The sequence below is a fragment of the Anneissia japonica genome, unplaced genomic scaffold, assembly GCF_011630105.1.
Source record: "Anneissia japonica isolate Jap-2015-1 unplaced genomic scaffold, ASM1163010v1 scaffold560_len657749_cov147, whole genome shotgun sequence".
In the NCBI taxonomy this organism is placed as follows: domain Eukaryota; kingdom Metazoa; phylum Echinodermata; class Crinoidea; order Comatulida; family Comatulidae; genus Anneissia; species Anneissia japonica.
Genome location: NW_022754288.1, coordinates 264,570 through 281,213, shown reverse-complemented (window position 1 = coordinate 281,213; position 16,644 = coordinate 264,570). Strand labels below are relative to the sequence as shown.

The window sequence follows — 16,644 nt, the reverse complement described above, 5'->3', positions numbered from 1 at the left end:
TTTAATTAGGAGAAACTGCTACTGCACTGGTAACAGAGCACAAGTGAACAGACAAAATTCATGAGTCATTTGTAATGTATGCAGATAATATTAAACACTAGTATAATACGGGTCTTGTATGTAGGCCTAATAACTCTTTTATAGTAGAAATTGTGCACTTTTGAGTTTGTAAAATGTTGGCCTTCACTAATAGGCCTATTACATGCTTCCCATGTGTACATTGGTTTCACAATAAATTGGGATGGAGTGGCTACTGAGATACGAAATGTAACAAACAATTGCGTTTTTTACTCTGTTTTGGTACGGAAATATTACCGCACTGTTAACAGAGCACAAGTGAGCAGACAAAATTCATGAGTCATCCGTAGGCCTAATTGTTGGTTTTAACTACAGACAATTGGTGAAAAGTGGGGGGGGGGGACGGTCTCCCTGTCCCAATGTTCCCCACCAATCGACGCCCATGCCTATTCAGTTGCGAAGTTTGACGCTCCGGACAGAAAGGTAAATTTTTCTACAGAACAAAATTGTTCAAAGCCGGGCACTGAGCTTGTTTCGGCAAATAGAGCTAAAAATTTTCAATTTTTAGTCTCTGTCTAGTTGCTGATTATCTTTTCCGCCAAGAGTTTATTGATCAAGTTTTCGATAGCATGTTCGTTTGCTCCTCCCAACGATTTATATCCCCCAGCATCTGCATTTACCCCAGAAGTACAGTCAGTGGCAGTTGAATAGAACTTGAACAACTTCATTCGTGCACGGAACTTGAATTCACGGTCATAAATTGTCACCTGGGGAAGAAAAAAAGAATATACATATTAAGCACTGCCCAGACTATCGACTATTTTTTGATACAAACATGTGACATGCCCAAATATGGTCACGATGACATCACATCATAACCATAACTTTATTCATTCAAGTTTATTTACCAAAAGTGGAGTGAAACACACTTTACTCTAGTCAAGGTTTTATTAAATTTCAACACAATATAACAGTACGAACAAAATTTCTATTATTCATAATGATGTTAAGCAATTCATAATAGTTTAATAATAATAATAATAATAATAATAATAGTAATAATAATAATAATAATAATAATAATAATCATTATTATTTATTATTATTATTATTATTATTATTATTATTATTATTAGGCCCATTATTATTATATCATTATTATTATTATTACTACTATTAATAATGTAATAATAATGGCATTGTTGCATACAAAGGGAAAAAAGGGGGTGGGCCAGATTTAATCACAATATTGTGACAATAATATTTAGGCCTATGTTAAATTTTTTTGAAATTTGTTTTGATGATAGGCCAAGTTGTTTTACATGTAATGTAAATTATTCAGAGTTTTTTATCTGGTAAAAGTAATTCTAAATTGAACTTCTGCAATACGGGCTTTTGGTATAGCAAGATTCTCACCTTTTTTTAAAACCTGGTATTTCTTAAATGTTCAACTGTGTTAAAAATAATTTAGCTGCTGCGATAAATTTCCATTATATAAATATTAAACAATATTAAGTAAACATAGTTGATAAAGTTGATGAACATCTCAAATATTTAACTTCTTAAATAACGGGGGATACGCAGCTTGCTTATTCTTTACAAATAGGCCTACATAATTATAGAGGCACAACCATGACTATAATTATAGGCGTCACCTTTTTTTGTAAAAGAAAATGTGATAGTTTATGTTAACATGCTAATAAAATATATAAGCTTACGTATTTAAACAAAATTCTACTATGCCTGTTATGCCTTTATTATGGTCTACAAATTGAAATATGTATTACCGTATATAAGTTCATTTAATGATAGGCACATGACAAACCAATGCGGGTATAATTTTTTTTTGGGGTGGGTGGGGGGGGGGGGGGGTGGGGAGGGTTGGGGGGGGGGGGGCGTGTATGTTTGTGAGTAAATCATACCTTTCCATGTTTATTTTCCTTTCTTTTCTGACTTCTTATCTGGTTACGACCTTCTTTCTGCCAATCTCGGCGGGGCTCTGTCGTAGTTGGCCCAACCGACGTAGGTTGCGGATGTGCAGCCGGTTCAGGTGTTTGTAGTTCGACTACGTGTTCAACCTATGAAGCATAACATATATAAATTTAAATATTGAACATACCCTGATCCGTCCAGTAATTATAAACACAGAACTGCCACAACATTAACTTGGAAAAATAATGGACTTCGGTGTAAAATGTCCAATAATAACACTAAGCAGTCGCTAATCCAGGAATTCGAAATAGAGGGGGCCTAGAGAGGGATTTTTCACAGTTAGGGTCTAGACCACCCCAGCATGGTTAATGTTGAGGTAAGAAAAGGTATGATTATGGCACCCCAGACGGTCGGAAATTGCAATCTCAGACTTAAATATATATATAATTTTCTCTTTCCCACCAATTTTTTTTTTTCTTTTATATATATAATTTTGAAAAATATATGGGGACCCTGGCCGGCTGGACTCCATTGAATTCGTCACTGATAATGACGATGACGATAAAAATGACAATAATGATGCTACAATTCTTAAAACCCCTAACCTTATAAAATTTGTTTTGCCCAGTTTGCCTTGAATTTCTATTGTATCTGTAAGTCGACGTCCCTCTTTCGTTAAGTGACTTCAGGATCTCATCTGCTGTTGGCCTCTGTGTTGGCTCATACTCCCAACAGCTTAGCAACAGCCCGCTGATATCACATCCATCATCAATTTCTAGATTACCCTTATAATTAATCACATGCTGGATTATATCTTTCAACTTCCATTTATCATAAGGTATCCTCCGGTGGTACAATTCCCACAAGACTATTCCTAAAGAATATATATCGGATTTGAAGTGATCAACGTTGTCATTTTCACCCAGGACTTCAGGTGACATCCAAAGAATTGTACCTCCATGTGTCGTGCCGGTGATGTCATTTGTTATTTTCGAGATTCCAAAATCGGTGAGCTTAATTACATCTCCAAAAACTAAATAAGTTTTTGATTTGATGTCACGATGTGAAATATTCTGCTGGTGGATGTACCCAACAGCACACGCTGCTTGTTTACACCAAGAGAGAAAATGCGGTAGAAATTCGATTGCTGTATGCAAGAATTCATACAAGTTCCCGTGCGGTGAATATTCTAGCACTAACTGCGTCGGCACTACCCCGTCACTCTCGATCGTGCCGAGCAGTCGGACGACGTGATCATGCTGTAGCAGTTTCAAGATATCCAGTTCCCCTTGCTGTACATGTTTAATATTCTTCACCGCTACAACATCTCCATTTCTTCTCACCTTCCCCTGACACACAATGGGTTTGTTACTAATTCCACAGTGTTGTCCGATCTCTACATCTGTAGGTTGGAATATTTGAAATTGGATTTGAAAGGCAGCCATGTCGCCTGCAAAGCTTATTAATGCACAGCATTTCAGTATATCTTTATGCACGATTTAACAGGAAATTCCAAATACAATAATAGAAACCGTAACAATAGATATCAGTGAATCATATGCAACGGTTGACTTATAACTGGTGGTTCACGCTGGAGCGTTTGCGTAACAAATGTGATATGAACATGCCGGTATATAGGGGCCTAGGCACAAAAAATAAAAAAAATAAAAAATAAAAAATAAATGATAGTGCGGACAGATCAAAGACAAATACCCAATCCAGGAATACGAAATAGAGGGAAAGGGATGGGGGTCGTGGCAGGGAGGGACTTTTCACAGATGGAAGGGCTGAACCACCTCAGCTTGGTTGGGGCTGAGGTAAGAATATTTATGGCATGGCACCTGTAGATGGTCGGATATGGCACACTCAGACTTAAATTTGAATAATTTTCTTTTATCCTTCATTTTTTAGAAATAATTTTGAAAATATTTAGGGGAGGGGCGTGGGCCAGGGGGCGGGGTCGTGTTAATATTAGGAAGCCCCGATAGTAATTAGCCTATTATTTTTGAAAAAAAATATTGAAAAAAAACTTAAATGCTCCCTGCAATTTCTATGGGCCCTGATAATTAAGCTTGGGCCCCTTGGATCATTCCCCTACCCCCCTCGGTGGCCCTGCCCCAACTCCTCGTCTTGTCAGACAGGCCTGTCATTTCGCGGGGGCATGCCCTCGAACCTCCTACTACAGTGTTGTCTCAATCGGCCCAACTTTCGGTCCCCCTCCCCTTCCGGCCCCACCTTTTGGACATTTCTTGATCCGCCCCTGTAGGGCCTATAATTACGAATGGTGGTGCGGCAGAAAAGATATCCAGAGAACGTGGCTCATAACCAAGAATGCTGTGAATATTTACATAACAGCAGAATAGCAGATGCAATTAGTGGTGGTGTTCTGTTGGAAATCGGCCGATTGAGTTCTTGAAAACTTAGATGAAAGGTGCAAATTGTCGGAAAAGAAAAGGAGGAGTTGGACCAGGCCTATACAAATAATTATATAGGCCTAAGAGGAAAGTTGGAAATATACTGTCTGTCCATGGATCGGAGCTCTATAGTCATTTGTCCAAGTAAAGAGAAATATCCTCATTTTGATATTGTACTAAGAAGAATGGTATTCCACTCTGTCTGCAGCTCAAATCATACCAACAACCACAGTCCCAGGATTGATTGGATTATTGACTTGCTAAAAAAAATCTTATGATATTATTGAGGGGCGCTTATTCAAATTAGAAGAGGGCGCTTATTCAAACTTTTCGAGAGGGGCGTTTATTCAAACGGGGCGCTTATTCGCGCGAGTACTGTACTTGCTCTGTTTGCCAGAAACACGCCGCCCTCTTTAGTACAATGAATGATCGATTACTAGAAAAAGGGAGTTATTACTTAATTATTCAAAATTTAAAAAAAACAAAAACAAAAAAAAACACTTGTATTTAATGGCAATCGTTATCATTGTATATTCTAAAAGCTGGTTATAAATAACAATACTATATTAAAATTACTGTAAAATAATGTTAAATTATGCTTTAAAGTTTATTATAAAATTAAGGTCTTGTTCATGGAATATTCCATTCTAATTCGCGAACATTCTAATCATGATTGCATAATCTTGAGTCCTGAGTCCGTGACGTACAGAGTTGTTTTGGTTTGTATGCTACTGATTGCTAAGAAGCAGAAAGTGAGTTTTTTTTTCTTGCTGGAATGATAATCGGTAAAACCTGGTAAAACTAGCTTCTCCCTGATATATATTATTAGGGTGTTAATGAACTTTCGCATCTAAGCTAGCAGCATGTTTGGATTTTGTTTTATATACGATTAATGACAACATGCATGGTAGGGGCTAGTGGTGGAGTGAGTAAGTAGGGATGCCTGTGTGCAAACTGCTGGACAAGTTCAGACTTGTTTTTGGGAACCTTGGAAGTTTCAAGCAGTTTATAGAGTTACTGTAGTTGTGTCATAATTATGAGTATAATAAAATAAAATTTCAAAATATATGTAATCTTAAGCCTATTATAAAGGTTAAACATGTTGGCCATGTTTGTTGACTAGGTTGGGGTTTATGATAGGTATGTGGGGTTGAAAGTGTGAGACTATCATGGTATGTCTGATCTTGGGTTGTTCATTTTTACTTACAATTGTGGGGTCCAGAGAGAGAGTTTATTTTACTTATGACATTTTAGGGTCTTTTCAAACAACATCAACAATTGATATAGCACAAAGAGAGGAGGGGTGGAGAAGAGGGAGCATACTCTTGAAGACAGGAGAGGGGAAGTTGACAAGCGCCTGTGTCTGTGTAAGTGGTTTACCCATGGAGATGACAAGGGGAGGATCTTAGTAACCATGGGAGAGGGAGGCCCTCTACAGAAATATTTCCCCACCCACCCCCACCCCCCCCAAAAAAAAAGAATGCAGAAGAGAACATTGTATTATTGCCAGGCCTACTTCAATTTTTTCCACTGTTCTTGTCCATGATACCATAAAAATCACCACCCCATCCTCTGAATGGCCCCTATCCAGATTTTCTTTGCATCATCTTCCCCTTGTGGCAAAAGATCACCACCCAACAGCAGCCAATAAAAATCTCTAACCAGAAAGTATCACTAGACCCTCCGAAAGAATGTCCACTCTAACCGCAGACCTGCCAAATCTCCCCATCCTGTCAGGTGTCACCCGATATCTAAACAAATCTCCAGTTCTCCCAATCGAATGTAATTTTCACCCGATTTCACTGATTTTACAGGTTCCCTCCACAAAATACTCCGATTTATGCATAATGATTAATTAGATCGTTATTATTCAATGTATTCGCCGCAATGAGACAAGCAGTAATTTAATAAAGTTGTTTTGCAGTAATTTTGTACAATTAATTTTATACTACTATGATTTGTCTTGACGTGTCTTTTTAGTAAATTGCATCATCTTTTGGTTATTTCTGGAAACCTCCAGATTTTTTGGTAAATCTCCAGATTTTTTTAAGATTTAAAAAAAAATCTCTAGATTTTCATGGCCCAGGAGTTGGCAGGTCTGTAACCCTCACCTACAGATTCTCAATTGGAGTTTCACACCTACTGTATAGCTGGCAGGAATTGTGGATTAACCCCTGACAGACAGTAACGGCTTGTAAATTTCTAACCAGCAGACCCTGCAGTGGTTCAGGAATATCTGGTTGGATATTTCTTTGTTCCACTACAGTATGGTTGACTGATTACTGTCCCTGCCATGAAATTATACAGTGGCATGTAGGGGGTGCACAGAAGCTTGCTCCCCTAAGTCTCCCTCACCCCCATTGAAAATGTCTGAAGCAAAAGAAATTCATGCTCAAGTATGCCGGTGATTCTTATACCCTGGCACAACTACTGTATCCACCCCTGTACAACCTCAGTAGCAAATTTAATGTGCACAAATGAAATTAGAACATTTGTGACTTGCAAAAACCAGCTGTTTGTAGGAAAAATTCAAATATCTTTTTTTTTTTTTTTTAGATTCTGCATCAATTATTCTTTAAAACAGTGTTTATTTGATGGAAATTGGTTAGGTATTAGGGTCATTCCATGCCTTCCTTTACTAAATACATGTATCACAGCCAATATACATGTTCGCCAAAACCCATTTTAACACATCGTCAACAATAATACCCTACTTACTATATGAATTAATTTATTGAATATCAGCCACTTGTAGGTTTTGAGAAAACTGCTTCTAATAGTTTATTATTAAGGTGTGTATTGTAAAAAAAAATTTAATATACTTTTCAGTTAGATTATTGATTAATATATTTGCACAAAATGTTCTTCAATATAGCTTATTTTATGAAATGCCATTGCAAAAACCCGAAAATGTTTAAAATTCTGATTCTCAAACATTTTGGGCTCGTATTTTTGCCAGAGCTGGTCATATTTATGTTGGCATTCTACCATTATTGTTGTTGGAATTGTGAAGAGTTGTTTTTGTTTTCAGATCACTTTTGGGTGTGATTAATATAATATACAGTATTATAATTATTGAGCATGATGTCATGATGATTGCTTACACTATAGGCCTAGTATTATATATGCTGACACTTTCACCAGTGTTATGTCAGGTATGCATGATCAATATTATAATCTTAATCATTTTACAGTGTTTCTTTTGCTGAAGTTGCATGTAAAAATTGTGGAAATTATAATCATCCCTTCATCACTTTTAGGCCAAAAAAAAATAAATTTTTGTGTTGTCCACATTTTGGGAAAATCCAAAAAATGGGTAGGAAAACTATTTTTTTTTAAAACCAAATAAGTGTTTACATTTGAAAAGTATAAAATACACAAAATAATACAACAATTTTGGATTCACATTGCATACCATGCACCAAAATATTGTAGACTAGGGCTTGGTCTCTTAGCTTAGTCCAAGGCTACTTCAGCCTTATCTCATGAACAAAAAATATTGTTATTCCTTGTAGTAAAAAAAAACAAAAAACTAAAATGTGACTTTGAATTTTGTAAAATTTAGGTCGGTTGGGCGTGGCGTGACCAACACAATAATTTTTTTTAATTTGGCCTTATCAATATTATGTATTAACAATGTTTTGTGTATTACCATGTTCTCTAACTTAATCCCCTTTAGCTGCAATCACACTGGACTAATGAAAAAATTAAGAATTTAATGAGACTTGGGTAACATTCCAATGGGTAAATCTTACCACTGTCCACACTGTGATCCCAGCTAACGATATTACGTTATAAGAACGTTATAATAACGTCAATTTGTTGACGTTATTTTGTAGGATACATACTTATAACCTAATTTCACAATGTCACAACGTTCTTAAGACGTGTGAAGGTTATTTTATGAAATAACCTACAGTACCATAACTAAAATAAGAACATTTTGTGTTTGCTGGGATTGTGGCCTTAGTTACATCACTGTATTTATTATCATTATATATTATGTTAAATGTAATGGTGTAATATTTTATCATTGTTAATATATTTAACACTATTACTGTATCATAAACAATATTGCAATCATTCTTTTAGTCTTTAAACGCTGATCAGACATGTACCGGTCCTAATGAGTATATTGACAAGAAGACGGGAAATTGCACCATGTGCCCTACGACCTGCCCACCTGGTTATGGGTACTTTGAGGTATGATGTCTCAGTCAGTTGTGAATGAACAGTTCTGAACAGACCATCAATTTGTTTTAAATGAACAAATACACATAGTGTAGGCCCCTACAGTATGTACAGTACAATACATGAATGTAACGGAAATAAAACATAAATATCTGTACATGATGTTACTGCAGGCACAGTCATCATGATGTACAGTACTGTGTAGAGTACATGTAAACGTACTGCAAACAGACACTGCATGTACTTATATGTGAAAAATGCACATTGTACACGTACAGTAAAAGAGACACAGTAAAGTACATGTTAAATGAACAAATACATATAGGCCCCTACAGTATGTACAATACATGAATGTAATGGAAATAAAACATTATGTACATGATGTTAGGCACTGTCATCATGATGTACAGTACTTGTGAACATACTGTATAGTATGCAATCAGACACTGCATGTACTTGTACAGTATGTGGAGTTATGTACAGTAAACATGTGGGTACTAATTTCATGATGTAGAGTGCCAATTGAAATAGTAATGATTATACAGTGCGTAATACAATAAAGTTGCCGTTATGCGCTTTACATGAAGAAGTAAAAATAATAATTACATGCTACAAGGACAACTAACAAAGAAAACAACAAAAAATCAGAAGGTTCAAATGATTTCACAGCTTTTTGGTGCTGGCACAGGGGAAGGAGAGCACCCAGGGGCGGATTTAGGGGGGGCCCCCCTTTTGGGAGGTAAAAAAAAGAAAAAAAGAAAGAAAAAGAAAAAAATGATAGCCCACAACGCCTCAAATGTTATTTTCGGGAGTCTAGAACACAAAAATTTCGCGGGGTCATTGTTGTCTCGATCGGCCCCCCCTTTCGGCCCCCCCTTTTGGACATCTCTGGATCCGCCCCTGGCACCCCATTCACCACCGCCAGATGTGACATTGACAGTACCGTAAATCCTAAATTGAGCGTTGCGGCGCCTATAACATTTTTTTGGAGGCTTCAGTGCTGCGCTTATACGACAGCGGCTCTTATTAAAAATCTATTGGTGTGCCGCTTTCCATGTCCATTCCAACCTATCTCAGGTATTGCCATAATTCAATAGGCCTGTCATAGGTCCTACAGTACATCATCATAATGTTTGTGAAGAAAATTTTGTTTCTTTATTGTGTTATTCATTTTCACACTGTATACATTGTATTTAGAACCCCGTTTCTCAAAGTGTTTTATTACACACAGGGTAATATATGCTCTGAATTAAGCGCAGCAGTACTTACTCGAGAGCGGTGCTTTGCGAAAAAAAATAATGTTTTATGGTGCGGCGCTTATTTCGAGAGCGGCACTTATTCAAGGATTTACAGTACTGTACATGTAAAACAGCAGTGTATGTATTTGGTACAGTACACAGTACAACAGTAAAAAAAATATAATTGTTGAGCCAAGTAAAAATTGGCAAATTTTCTTGAGCACTTAAAACTACAGTATTTGCACGATGACCTGATTTTCACAAGATGCTTGCCTATTCATTTGTTTAGTATCCATGTGGTTATGGAACGATGAAAACAGACAGGTGCTACCCATGTGAAGATGGAGAAACGTACAGTGCTGCAGATGATAGCAACCGATGTTACCCCTGTAACCCCTGTCATAATCACGAAAAAATTAAAAATTGCACAGTAACTGCCAATGCTGAATGCCCGGCATGTGTACATGGGTAAGTCTAATTCCCAAAATTGAGAGGGATGAGAACTACCAGTGGCGGGTTCAAAGGTGGGGGACAGCTGGCTCAAGGGCCCCCTCCCCCTACATTTTTTAAAATTATAAAAAAAAAATGAGAAAGAAAGAAAATATTCTAGTTTACGCCAGAGGAGACCATTACTAGGGAGCTTTCGACTTGCACGACAAAGCGACGCTAGAACGGATTTACTCAGGCGTGACTGTCAGGTGTGTGAATGTAGGACCGGGGGGGGGGTGGGGGATCCTACATTCTCTGCATACTTAGATTTGCCCAATTATGTCCTAGATTCCACACGACCGCAAGAACTCAACATTCTCACATGCGCTGGTGACTCTATGTGGTGTCATATTACATTCTACTGTACGTATTAATTTCCTACCGTTGTGCAATCGAGAGCTCCCTATTGACTATCTAGAGGTGCGATAATTAGAAATGTTCTTATTTTAGCTTTACCATCTGTGAAAGTTCCTCCCTGAGCCCACACTGTACCAAATTGACTATAATAATGCAGTAGGCCTACAATGTTACCTCACAAAATGAATTTGCTTTGGAATATACAGGTATGATGTAATTTTCTATCTTTAAAAAGGTATGGTTGGGACCAATTCAGGGCAGTCTGTAAGGACTGCGAGCATGCAAGAAGGGAACTCCCAGGATGTGAAAGTAAGCTACTTCAACTCAATATTTTCCTGTGTATGAAACAAATGTTATATAATCAGTTTTTGAACAAGGTTCATAATTTTACATCAATTTAATACACTCATGTATGATATGACCCTTTCTGACATGTGCTCATTTTCAGATTGCTATAATTTTACATCAACTTATACTCTCATGTATGATATGACCCTTTCTGACATGTGCCAATTTTCAGATTGCTATAATTTTACATTAACTTATACTCTCATGTATGATATGACCCTTTCTGACATGTGCCCATTTTCAGATTGCTATAATTTTACATTAACTTTAATACACTCATGTATGATATGGCCCTTTCTAACATGTGCCCATTTTCAGATTGCTATAAATCTGTGATCTTTAGAATATGCTTACATCTGGCTAATAGCTTTATACTGAAGTGTATCCTACAGTATATCCTGAACAAGATTTAATAGCTGAATAAAATTCTGAGCTTTATATAATTTTTGAAAATAAAGTAATATATCCTCTTAAAAACCTCCCAATCATTGCAGCAATTTGTAAGTGAATAAAAAGGTGTGACACATATATCGGGGTTCTTCATTTACCTTTCGATCTTTAATTGAATCAGCAGAATCTGAAATGGCCAGTTTAATTTAATAATAATAATAATGGTAGACTTTATATAGCGCATATTGTTAAGCCCTCTATGCACTTTACATTATCATTACCGGTCATTAAATTAAACACCTATGGAACTCAAGTTTATTTGGGGAGTATTCCATAATGTTACAGCAGCTTCATCAGTGCATTTCAGCATTTAACCCTACGTACCCACTTATACTCCTGGATGGATAGAAGCAGTGCAGATAAAGTGCCTTGCCCAAGGACACTAAGTGAAATGCACAGCAAGGGATTGAAACCCTGACCTTGAGACCAAAGCGTTCCTGCTGCGCCAAACCACATTGACATGGAATGGCTCATGTATACTACTAATATTATTATTTTATTTTTTATGTAGAATATTTGTTTAAAACATTCTATCCATTAATAAAATCTATTCTGTTTTATTTATAGAACCTCCAGAAGTGATGGTAACTGAACACCGTGTACATAGAGCAGTCTGTAAAAATGTTCCCGAGCAGTCGCTTCCCGACCAGTATTCCTGGTTCCTGGATGATGAAATTCTTGACACATCCGATGAAAACAAGTTTGTATTAAAAGGAAATAAGTTGCTTATATTAGACCCAGACGTAGAGGACTATGGTGTTTATACGTGCAGAGCAGAATGGAATGCCAATGAAGACCGCAACTTTGATATTATGAAAATGAGTTCCAACAAAGTAGAGACTTTCCCTACAGAAGAGCGTAAGCAAATGTTTATTAATTATACTAAATTTCCAGAAGAGCAAAACAAAATTACTGAGTCAACCAAACAAAAATTACGGATTAAATTTATTATAAAGCCAGGTACTCGCTGCATCGTACGATGGTCGTACGACAAATCCAACTCCTAGAAAATTTTCAAAACGGGGTCCAAACTAAGGGACCAACTAAAGCCTTGGTTATGGTCCCTTTAATTAAAATACCTGGCCGGGTTTATGGAGAGAGTTTTTATGGCTTAGTTTGGCTAAAAATTGTGCTTTTAAAACAAAATATTGGGGATTGGCAGTCAAAATAACATTATTTTGATATGCAAATGAATATTTCTGGTCCGAGGGTCTTGTGGTGTAGAACGCTGGAGGGGCCAGGCCTGTTTGACATTGTAATAAAAAATAAAAAATAAAATTCACCCCCTACTGGCGCCACCACCGGTACTTGGAAACACTTTATTAATTATTAATTAATTATTTAATAATTCCATGAATCATTTTCCTTTCAGATGGAGAGATCATCAGTGAAGATACAGTAACAGAACACATGCTTTCCACTAAAAAAGAATGTAATTGTATATCCAAATACCATGCTTTTATTTTTTTTTTAAATTGTTGTGTATTTACTCTTTACAAAAACACTTTAAAACATAAACAAAATAAATAACAATGAAGAGAGTGATAATTAAATTACTATATGTGTGAATTAATAAGTAAGAATTAACTTTATGAAGCCTGTGTGGTCTAATGGTTATAATGCTCGCCTTGACAGCGAGAGGTCGCAGGTTCAAATCCATTCGGAGGATCCAGGATTTGAAAGAGGGTGTTCAGAGAGTTCCCAAAAAATGAAAGGGGGTGGGGTCCTCCCCTGGGAAAATGTTGATTCCTAGATGGCCGGAAATGAGCTTTCCCAACTTCTGAGGTGTCTTTTAATGACCTTTCAAGTTCTTCAGAATTCAAGGTTGCCCCTCTCTTGAAAAAGGTCAGGTAATTTTATCTCATTCTTAGGCCTATACACAGAGAAATAAAAAAGGCATAGGCAATATGTTATTATATTCCAACAATATTGAGTACAGTAGTTGCATACGTAGTCTTTCCACCATGGATCGATGGGCCTGAAAACATACTTTTGTACATAAATTATTACGACTCGTCGAACCAAAAACAGTGTACAGTGTTTGTTGAATTTATTTGAAGGCTAGTTGGGCTAAGCCTAGTTTGTCTGATCTGCCAACCTCCTAGGTAGGTTAGCATGCCTTTTGTAAGCCAGGACCCATTAGTATTTTGTTTGGTGATACTACACTACTTCTTAAAAGTTGTGTTAAATATATGTAATTAATGCAATAAATAATATATCATTAGTCATTGACCATTATACTTTCAGGTATAGATGACAATGATGGAGATGCAGCAAAAACTGTTATTAATTGTCATCCTTGTTTACATCACTGGATTTCATGGATAATCATTAGTATAATCTGCTTGCTTCTTCCAAATGCATGGTTTTATAACAAGGTCAATTGCAAAAGTAAATACACTACAGGAAGTCCATCACAAATCTGTAAGTTTTGTTTTACAGTACAGTATGCATTCTGAAATATATTTATAATCTTACAAGATGCAAAGTTAGATATAGCATACTGCATGTATTTGGTTACTGTATACAGTATTTGTAAAAATTCTTACTTTTATCTGTTATTTTCTGTAATGTTATCCTGCTATGTTCTACATTAAGTTCATTACCAACATTATTTATTTTCTTTCTTCAGTGGTATACCAGACACAAACTCCCTTGCCCACACAGTAAGTGAATTCATTTATTAATTTGTACTGTATTTTTCTTCTTTTCTAGTCAGCCTCCTATCAACAAAATCAACATATCCTTTTGTATTAGAATTAATAAGTGAAGTATTTCATGATTTTTTTTTTTTATTAAACTGTTATGTTTTTTTTTTATATATTCAAATTTGAAGCTCATTTGTTGTCAGAAGGCAAATTATATGTACATTTTCAAACTTGAAATGTAGGAAAAAGTACATTAAAACATATAGCACTTATTTTTTATATATAAAAAAATAGAATGAGTACTATTAAAATTGAGAAAGAATTGTACATAAATACACATAAAACAGACAATTAGCACTGGAAATTTATGACAATCATGGTTCCATAATTTATAATAATTTTTTTTTTTTTTTTTAGTTTTTACATTGGTCAGCATTTAAATGAATGATCCTACAGTTAATTTTAGACATTTCATTCTTCTATTGGCTTTAAAGCCAGGTTTTGGGGCAAATTCTTTTTTTTTTTTATATGTTGTAGTTGTACAACTGATTTTTCTATGACACAAAAAGCATATTTGATGAAAAACTTGTTAACAGCAATGAGATACATATTTTTTCATATTTAAAAACTGGGGGGAAAAAGGGATGTAACCACCCTTTTTCCCCAGTTTTTAAATATGAAAAAATCTGTATCCCATTATTTCTGTTCCAGAATTTTTCATGTCTTTTTGTGTCTTAAAAAAATTAGTAGTATATTAACATTTTTTCCCCTTCGCAGCCTGACTTCGATTGAGATATTAATTTCTAAAGTAATTTTCTGAATAATCTTTGTATTCTCTCTTACAGACATATACCTACTCATGTACCTCTCCTGAGACCTGAACCCCAAAATTTGTCCCTTCATGAGGATGTGGAATCGGCAAAAACACTTGGTCATATTCAAGAATTAAAAACTAGCAATCAAATGGATTATACTGATGATCATGTAATGGTTACCCAGGTTACAGAAGAAAAGGTATTATTACTAATCCTTATTGATAACTACCACAGAGGTTTATTATGTATTGATTGCTGTTTGACTGTTTTTTTGATATTGGGATTTGTTCATGAAAATTTAGTGGAGCCTATGGAGAGCGATATCGCTCAGTAATTGGCGATCGATCAATCAAATAATACAATATAAAATGAAAAGTCACTGCACGGACCTGAGTGTCAAATAAGCGACCTATGTTTCCCTCACCCTTTCGATAATTTGAATTTAAATCCTATAGTATTTCATGAATATATAACCTCTGTATACGAAAATTTACACAGCGTTAATATTTGTTAGTATTTATTTTAATTTACTATGGTAGTTAAGTAGGATATTAAACGCATAAAAAAGACAACACAAGACATTAGAACAGTTACTGTAGATAAACATATTAAATATAGAGGGTGGGTAGAGAATGAATTGGCAACAAATAGAAAAGAGTAGAGAAGTATGTAAATGATAAACACTCCGTTGCATTTGTTCATTTGATAGACCTATCCTTTTGGGTATTTTTACCGTAGAAAGTTATTTTATTTTACTTTAGCATATTGATGTATAGTCCTAATATCATAATGATTTTAATAGTGAATAATTATAGTACACTTCATAAATAAGAACAACGACAATGCTGGACCAAAAGTGGGTTAGTTGATTTTTTTAGGAAACCAGACACAGTGAATATTATGTACACTTGATATGGCCATAGAGGCTACAAGGTCAACCTTTGCTATCACACACAAGCGCCTTAATAGGACGATTAATGACCACTGGTGCAAATTCTTATTCCCATCTTGGCCACCACTGAGCTTGTAAGTTGTCAAATGGTAGATTCAAAAATCCTTTCCGGCAAAATTTGCATTTTATTATTTTATTTCATTTATCCAATACCCAACAGCACACAAAGTTGCCACTAATAGAATAGGAACAGTTGACAAATAATTGCTTCAATAAAATATTTCAATTGCAATTAAATTTGTTGGCGTGGCACGTCCAAATAGCGACTAGTGAGGACATGTATTAGAAATTTTGACTATTTTAGTCTAAGGCCTATGCCCTGATTTAATGTTCATTAGGCTAACCTAAGAAATACATTAAACTAGAAATTGCAAATTGCAAGTGAAGTGCTGCGAAGTACAACTGCATAAAATGTTCTTCGAACAAAATTATTTATGCGAGTCAAGTGAAAATAATGAATAATAAAAATATAACAAATAATATGAGCACGACCCATTGTCTATATTTGAACAGCGTTGGTGCTGTGTACAATAGTGTTTTGCGAGTAGTGCCAAAGTGCGAGCCAGCGAGTCATGCGAGCCAATGTGCGAGTCGTGCGAGCCATGCGAGTCTGCGAGCCATGCGAGCCATACACTTAATATTTTTTTTTCAGGTTATCTAGTTTTGCAAACACGTAGGCCTAGCTTATTCTTCGGGGAGCTTTGCCTGTGTAGTCCAGTCATGCGCAGTACATATACTTTTGGACTTGGTTACTTTTTCGAATCGTCGATCCGAAAGTATGCAGTGCTGATA

General features: G+C 35.8%; 2 protein-coding genes across 3 annotated transcripts in view; one reads left to right on the top strand and one right to left on the bottom strand.

Annotated features, from left to right (window-relative positions):
* Nucleotides 1-407: 407 nt before the first annotated feature.
* Nucleotides 408-3,481, bottom strand: LOC117123159 (mitogen-activated protein kinase kinase kinase 12-like). The gene is made up of 3 exons (XM_033269010.1): nucleotides 2,556-3,481; nucleotides 1,941-2,096; nucleotides 408-785 (listed from the first exon to the last, which is right to left on the bottom strand). Exons 1-3 carry the CDS (start codon nucleotides 3,393-3,395, stop codon nucleotides 594-596), a joined length of 1,188 nt encoding a protein of 395 aa, XP_033124901.1. The 5' UTR covers nucleotides 3,396-3,481; the 3' UTR covers nucleotides 408-593.
* A 1,578-nt stretch (nucleotides 3,482-5,059) lies between these two features.
* The window catches only part of LOC117123169, a 20,348-nt gene continuing 8,763 nt past the window's right edge, over nucleotides 5,060-16,644 (top strand). The window contains exons 1-10 of one of the 2 annotated variants that reach the window (XM_033269018.1): nucleotides 5,078-5,116; nucleotides 7,396-7,519; nucleotides 8,457-8,567; nucleotides 10,083-10,261; nucleotides 10,875-10,948; nucleotides 12,005-12,295; nucleotides 12,810-12,869; nucleotides 13,685-13,861; nucleotides 14,070-14,103; nucleotides 14,931-15,099. In XM_033269018.1, the coding sequence (XP_033124909.1) occupies nucleotides 7,454-7,519; nucleotides 8,457-8,567; nucleotides 10,083-10,261; nucleotides 10,875-10,948; nucleotides 12,005-12,295; nucleotides 12,810-12,869; nucleotides 13,685-13,861; nucleotides 14,070-14,103; nucleotides 14,931-15,099 (1,161 nt within the window). In that variant the 5' untranslated portion in view covers nucleotides 5,078-5,116; nucleotides 7,396-7,453. Of the gene's footprint in view, nucleotides 5,117-7,395; nucleotides 7,520-8,456; nucleotides 8,568-10,082; nucleotides 10,262-10,874; nucleotides 10,949-12,004; nucleotides 12,296-12,809; nucleotides 12,870-13,684; nucleotides 13,862-14,069; nucleotides 14,104-14,930; nucleotides 15,100-16,644 lie in introns of both variants that reach the window. The other variant, XM_033269020.1, reaches the window with a different exon arrangement.

What these genes read in the sequence shown, in the direction of transcription:
- LOC117123159 (XM_033269010.1), bottom strand. Translation starts at nt 3,395, where the DNA reads ATGGCTGCCTTTCAAATCCAATTTCAAATATTCCAACCTACAGATGTA. An exon ending in GGCAAAACAAATTTTATAAG is followed by an intron (nt 2,097 to 2,555) that starts GTTAGGGGTTTT and finishes TATGCTTCATAG; the next exon opens with GTTGAACACGTAGTCGAACT. An exon ending in AGGAAAATAAACATGGAAAG is followed by an intron (nt 786 to 1,940) that starts GTATGATTTACT and finishes TTTCTTCCCCAG; the next exon opens with GTGACAATTTATGACCGTGA.